Source organism: Vigna radiata, chromosome 5 (assembly GCF_000741045.1).
Source record: "Vigna radiata var. radiata cultivar VC1973A chromosome 5, Vradiata_ver6, whole genome shotgun sequence".
NCBI lineage: Eukaryota > Viridiplantae > Streptophyta > Magnoliopsida > Fabales > Fabaceae > Vigna > Vigna radiata.
Genome location: NC_028355.1, coordinates 27,924,412 through 27,931,248, shown reverse-complemented (window position 1 = coordinate 27,931,248; position 6,837 = coordinate 27,924,412). Strand labels below are relative to the sequence as shown.

The 6,837-nt window shown below is 33.4% G+C and overlaps 2 protein-coding genes and 1 non-coding gene across 3 annotated transcripts; 2 read left to right on the top strand and 1 right to left on the bottom strand.

Moving 5' to 3' along the window:
• On the bottom strand, positions 1-82 carry TRNAS-GCU. Its single transcript has one exon. It is a non-coding gene; the product is annotated as a tRNA-Ser (tRNA).
• An 85-nt stretch (positions 83-167) lies between these two features.
• LOC106759868 (E3 ubiquitin-protein ligase RNF181) lies at positions 168-2,943 on the top strand. The gene is made up of 2 exons (XM_014643233.2): positions 168-992; positions 2,405-2,943. The coding sequence occupies exon 1, from the start codon at positions 338-340 to the stop codon at positions 989-991; it is 654 nt and encodes a 217-aa protein (XP_014498719.1). The 5' UTR covers positions 168-337; the 3' UTR covers position 992; positions 2,405-2,943.
• A 1,916-nt stretch (positions 2,944-4,859) lies between these two features.
• Positions 4,860-5,515, top strand: LOC106761590. Its single transcript, XM_014645154.2, has one exon. The coding sequence runs from the start codon at positions 4,939-4,941 to the stop codon at positions 5,182-5,184; it is 246 nt and encodes an 81-aa protein (XP_014500640.1). The 5' UTR covers positions 4,860-4,938; the 3' UTR covers positions 5,185-5,515.
• Positions 5,516-6,837: the final 1,322 nt, after the last annotated feature.

Sequence of the window (6,837 nt, the reverse complement as noted above, 5' to 3'; positions counted from 1 at the left end):
CGTCGCCTGAGAGATTCGAACTCTCGCGGGGAAACCCCATGTACTTAGCAGGCACACGCCTTAACCACTCGGCCAAAGCGACGCCGTTGGAATCAGGCTCCACTAAATTCTATTTATACAATACTTTTCTGTTGTTGAAAGGTTACATTAGGAAAGGTACCAAACGGAAGGAAACAAAAAAAGAAAAAAGCGATAGAGAAACGAACCATTAGAGAGTCGGTGCGGGTCCCACCTTTTCTCTCTCTAAATTCCTCACCCAACTCAACACCTCACACTCATTATTATTACTGCTTCTCTCCTCATTCCTCCGCCACCGCCACCACCACTCTCTCCTCCGATGGCGACGGCGGCGGAGCCAGAAGCGAAGACCTACTGGTGCCACGAATGCGATATGAGCGTGTCCCTCACGCTCCTTCCCTCGCCTCTCCTCTGTCCCCACTGCCACACCTCCTTCCTCGAACTCATGGACTCTCCCTTCTCCCAAAACGACGCCGAATCGCCCCTCTTCGACGTCGTTTTCCAGGACGCGCTCTTACTCCTCTCCCCCAAGCCCCTCCCCGCCAAACCCCGCCCTCTCCCCTCCGTCAACGTCACACCCTCGCTCCTTTCCGCTCTCGACCCCAACGGCGTCGTTTTCTGCGCCGTGTGCAAAGACCAAATTGTCGTCGACGCCGAGGCCAAACAGTTGCCCTGCAAACACCTCTACCACGCCGATTGCATCACGCCGTGGCTCGAGCTCCACGCGTCGTGCCCGTTGTGCAGGCTCCGCCTTGAGGAAGAGGCGGCACAGGAGGAGGAAGACGAAGGTGACGGCGTGGTGACGGAGATCCGAAGGGAGCTGATCGCGAGGCTCACGGAGTTTACGGAGGAGGATTTCTACGGGCTGAGGACCACGCTCAGCCACATTGCCTCGCGCCACGCGCTCATCGAAGAGAACGAGAACCTCCTGCAAATTGGCGAACCTCGAGGTGCCCAAGCGCCTTTGCTATAAGGTGTTGCTCTGTCTTTTCTTTTCTTTGTCTTAGATGCATCGCTATTTTTTAGTGCTAAATAAATTACACCAGAATTCTGCTCTGATCAACTAGCTACACTGTAATAAACTCTAGAAGTGGCAAATAGTGAGAAACTTACAAAAAATATATATATATATAAAAATTCCATTTCTCTTGCTATTCTTCTCCAGTATAATTGCTTATGGAGAAAGTCTTCAACCAGATCCTCTTTGTAAACATATATTGTGCTGATTATATTGTGATAATTGTGAGTTTTAAACTCCAATTTCGGTTGGAGTTGGAGATAACCATTGGAGAGAGTATATTTTGGTTAGGCTATGTGTGTGTTGTAAGTGTTGAAGAGTGTTATTGATGACCAATCCTAATTGTGTTTTTCAACTGGGATCTTGAAATTTGAAGGTTGATTTTGTTGAAGGAGGGAATACTTTATGATTACTGAGTTGATATTACATAATTCAAGATTGATGAAACTTGAGATTTTTGGTGGTTTGTTTTTCTTCAATATGAATTTGATGTTTGTAGTGGACCTGAAGCTGGTTTTCCTCCCTCCATTTGAGTTGGGGAAGGGGAGGATTGTCAGCAGACTAAAGGCGATTCTATCTTTATGTGCTAGAATGGAATTTGATCTAAGAATTTTAATTAACAGCTTAATGAATAAATTGTTTCTTTTGATGAATAATGAAGTCTTATGTAAAAGAGGATAAAATGAATTGAGCTATTTGATCATGTTTGGGGACATTGAATATGATCATGTTTGGATTTCCGAAAGCATTTATAGGGAAAAATTAAGAATGAAAAAACATTATTATACGATAAAATTTAGAGAAAGTCAAAATCATTTAACTTCTTACTGTTGATTTTACCTTTCAGATTAGCTAATTTTAGATTATGGGATAAACTTATTTCACTTTTGCTTATTTTCTTTTTTTCGTAAGTGTTCCTATAGGTTGATTCATATAATCTTCAATGTTTCTTTTTCTTCTAATAGTACTCATGGAGAAATTTATTCAAATAAATTTTAGATACGGTTAAATGTTATCTTAGAAGTTACAATTTAGTTTTATTTTTTTGGTAAGCTATCTTGTAAAGGTTGAAATAAGATAAGAACAGCTTACCAAGAAATCACAAGTTATTTTCATAAACTCTCTCAAAACTTTAAAAAAATGCTTAGATTAAATGGAAGCTTAAATAAGCTCAAAATTAGTATAGCATCTTTAACCATTTTCTGTTTGCTGCAGGATAGTCAATAAGTACTAATAATGCCTTATGGGATAATTAACTTGCTCTGATCACTTTGTCACTCTGTTTTATTGATCATATATCTTCTATTGAAAGGGACTCAATTGTTGCTTATAAACTAATGGTGCTGCTGTTATGGTATATGATTGCAGGTATATAGTGTACTAAAATAATGTTGAAGTTGTATCACATAGATCGTCTTATCAAGTGTAAATCTGCACCGACGATTATGCTGCTTCTTTTCTTTCCCTCCTTTTTTGGGAATCTCCAACTAGCTAGTTGTAGTGTTATGGCCAAAAATACAATAAATTGATGGAGTGCAAGAGTAACATGCGCTTCTCTTACCGTCTTCCACAATCTATGTTGGTCCTAGGAACTGTCTTTCCTTAAGCCAAATTTCCCCTCCATTTTAGGCAATAAAATATCGTGTAAAATTTAGCTTTCTTTTTGTGTTATGTATGGATTGATCAAGTGGATGGATCCTTCCCCCTGAACATGTTTTCTGTTTTGGCCTCAGTAGATGATATTTTTGCTGCCAATATTTCTGTAGTTACGATAAGAGATTATTGAGGGATTGAATTATTTGAGTGTAGGCTGTGTACCATGGAAAAGCCTTAAAATGCTTGTTGTGTGCAAGTTGTGTTCTGATTTATGATTAATGAATGAATATAGCTGGTTAATTATATTGTCACCAATTAGCTAAACATCAACCTCTTATATTCCAAATGATTATTGTGATAGAATTTGGTGCTTCCTAGAGCTGGTAAATGTTTTATTTAAACATAAGCAGTGTGTATAAAAAATAAGCAGTTGTAAACGTTAAATTTTCCATCAGAAGAAAGACAGATGAATAAGATCCTTGCTCTCTAACTTCATTCGCGTTTTATGACTCGTAAATTCAAATTGAATTTCTATCTTATAATAGAACTTCGTCTTATGTTATGATCTTCTAAAGAACATCATGTAAGAAACTTAAGAAAAGATTATCTAAGAACCATATGAGGAAAAACGATCTTATGATTTAACTAAATTTAGTGAGTTTTCCTATCAATTAACTGTTTTGTAATATTTTTTTAACAGAGTCTTTAGATAAAAGTTTCACTCCTACAAAATTAGATTTTATTTGTCAGGACTGAAACTAAAAACTCAAAATATATTAAAACTAATTTTTAAAGTTTAAAATTTATACAAAATGACCTTAGCCCACACGCGTCAGAGGATAAGAAGAATGTTTGGACAATTTTTTTCTTAAAGCAATAAAAAGTATAATTTTAAAAAGATAAAACGAGTTTCTTAGCAAATTAAAATTAATTTATTTAGAAGTTAAAATTAGTTTACATGTAGAAATCATTTCTATGAATTAACTTTAATTGACAAAGAAACTTTTTTTTTTTTAATTTCTTAGTGAGAAGTTTGTACAAGAGGAATAATTAAGAGGTTACCTAAAAAAGGGTTCTTGTTGGCATTCACTCATTGATGGATTCATAGATAAACTTTTGATGAATTGCATTTTGTGAAGTACCTATGTCCCACATCGATCATAGTTCCTAAAAAACGTTAGCAGTCACCCAAAACGGTTCATTAGATATCACTTTAAAGGGTTGCCATTGCCAACTTTATGATGGTAAGACAGACACGTACGTACAGGTTTTGTTTTTGTTGTTTGAATTGAAACGCAAGCAGATGGCACCCGTGTGGTGCAAGTCAAGTTATTAACATTTCCTCATCTTCTATTTCACGCTACACAATTATTTTCAACAAAAAAAAAAACAACTTTCTTCTACCCTAAGGTTACATGTAAACTCGTAAGAGTTGAGTAAACTTGATTTGTAAACTCAATTCTTAAATTTATAAAAATTTATTTAAGATGAAAAATAAAAATAAAAATAACATCTTAATTTAAATAAGTCTATAAAATTATCTAACTTTAAATAAATAAAAATTATAGTTATATTGTCATAAAAATAAATATTGTAAAACATAAATACTTAAATTATTGTCATTAATTTTAATGTATTTCATTAAATATATAACTTTCAAACTCGTAGAATTGTTTCAAACTCGTGATTTTACACATCTCACAATCGATTTTACTGAATTTACGCAGAAAACGAGTTTACTTCTGAGTTAATTCGAAAATCATGTCTAGAAATGTAAACTCGTACAAGTTTATGAGTTAACTCGAGAATTTGATAATCATGCTTCTACCATTAAATTTTTCACATAATTCATATTGGATTTTTCAGTGTGTGTTGTCAGCGATGGCTAAAAGCAAAGTGAGAAGAAACTTCGTTGGCTTGTAAGACAAAACAATAAAATAATTATTAACTCATAAGAACAGGACCATATCAGATAGAACCGATGAATCAGCAGCTTGGATACCAAATTGACCAAATTTATATATTTCATACAAAACGTGCTCGACTTATCCTATTCCCGATGGGTCAACATGCAAATATGATACTTTATTGGCATTACACTCTCAACACGTATTCGTACACGTCAATTTCTAGATGGCAAAACGAAAGTTCGACCTCATGAAACACTGGGTCAAAATTGCATGTTTACTTTTTCCAAATCCTTCAACAACTATAAAAGCAACCATGCATGCTACTTTCTCTCCACAATTCATTCATCAATAATCGCTTACAATATTATCTGTGTTGCCACAAAAGAACTTCAAAAGATGGAGAGCAGCTTAGCAGACATCCTCATTAAGGTTGGAGTCTTCATACTGGTTCAAGCTTTGGTGTACCTTATTCTTTCCAATTCATCAAACATCTTCTCCAATAACATCAAGAGATCCCACAGCTTCAGGCCTGCACGATCTGTCAGCATTCGTCGGATGCTCGCTTTCATCTCTGATTTCCCACCAGAAGGGGAACCTTCTCCTTCTCCAAAGGCTCCTCAATCACCCTCTCTTCAGAGTTAAGTCATCATCATTTTTAAGGTTTTAAGATTACAAATTGCACAAGGTTCAGACAATTTAGGTTGTAGGGTGGCCTGATTAAGGTTCAGAAACCTCAGAATCATTATGTTCTGATTGTAATTTCAAAACCTTAAACCAGACCAAGTTGTGTGTAAATTATTTGTATTTCTTAGTGTGTAAAGGCCATGGTATTGTTGAAGTGGTCAAAGGGTCTAAAATTATTGGCTGTATAGGTATTGAATTCTTTTGTTCATTCATTTTTTTATGATTAATTTTGTACTGTATTTCTGAATTTCTGAGTGGATAATGTTGATATTCATTTACTTTTATCTCTTGTTTCCATTGCAAGCTCAAAATACCCAATTGCAAGTAGAAAATATGTCACTTATTTTTGTTTTTGGACTTGCTTCTTGTACCTTAGTTAAGAGAATCTAAACCCAATATCATTAATTAGTTTGTTATCATAATAGTGTAAACACGTTATACATTTTACGTTGAAAAACAAAATTAACAAAAGAAAAATGTGGCAACATTTTTGTAGGTAAGTGTAATATTATTTTTTATGGTGAAAACTTTTGGAGTAGATGGTACCCTAAATATTGACATTAAACTCGTATATAGTCTTAAATGAATATCAAATTTTACGTTGGATTTCAAAAACATTTGAAGTGAATCTCTTTACATTCGCACGTGGTTATCTTCTCTTTTATTATATTATTCAAGAGTAATATAAACATTGACATTTATTGACATTTATTTGATACATTTAACAAAAATAAAATAATATTAAAAGGGTAAATTTTTACAATTTTTTATAAAAAAAGTAAAAAATAAAAAAAGATAATATCAAATAAAAAAATTATATGTACTAGAAGTTTTTTCATCGCATAAATTACCATTTTCCTAAGACCTATTAAAAACAACAAAACTCATAATCTAATGTACAATAATCTTATATATATAAACAATCTAACACTAGTTACATTTAAAGAATTTTTTTAAAATTAAATTAAATTTAAAAATTTAATTCTTAAAATAATATTAAAGTCTAACAAGTTAAAATTAATGGATGTGTACATTAATTTTATTTTTGTTTTTCTTATATAATGTTTTGAGGAAAATTTATCTAAGTGTAAAATGGACTAACCCTTGGGCTGATTTCAACTAAAAGTTCTGTCGATAACTACCTTATCCAAAGTTTAAAAGCTGCGATGATTTATATTTGAAAAGTTGAGATTGATGCGTACAAAACATGAAAAGAGATGTTTCATTCTGAACTGATTTGAAAACATTAAGATATTCCATTTAGAGCCACGCTTTACAGAGACGCCAACGTCTTTATTCTATTCTAAAGTGTTGGAAACTATTTCTTTCAAGTAATAATAAACTAAAATACGTTATTTAGTTATGGAAATTACAAAATGTTCATAATAATATTTTAATTTGTACCTACAAATCTATAAAAAAAAAATAGTACCAAAAATTGCAACAAACCAAACATGATTATTAATGTTTAGTAATTTTAAGAATTAAAATGTGACCTATCAATTAGTTTAGGAGAAATCTAAAATGGTTTTTATCGTTTGGAAAAATAAATTGCTTGGTATACATAATTTGGGAGACTAATTTGGTGTTATTTTGTATCTTACAAGCAAG

Coding starts and splice junctions, on each gene's coding strand:
- LOC106759868 (XM_014643233.2), top strand. CDS start 338: ATGGCGACGGCGGCGGAGCCAGAAGCGAAGACCTACTGGTGCCACGAA.
- LOC106761590 (XM_014645154.2), top strand. CDS start 4,939: ATGGAGAGCAGCTTAGCAGACATCCTCATTAAGGTTGGAGTCTTCATA.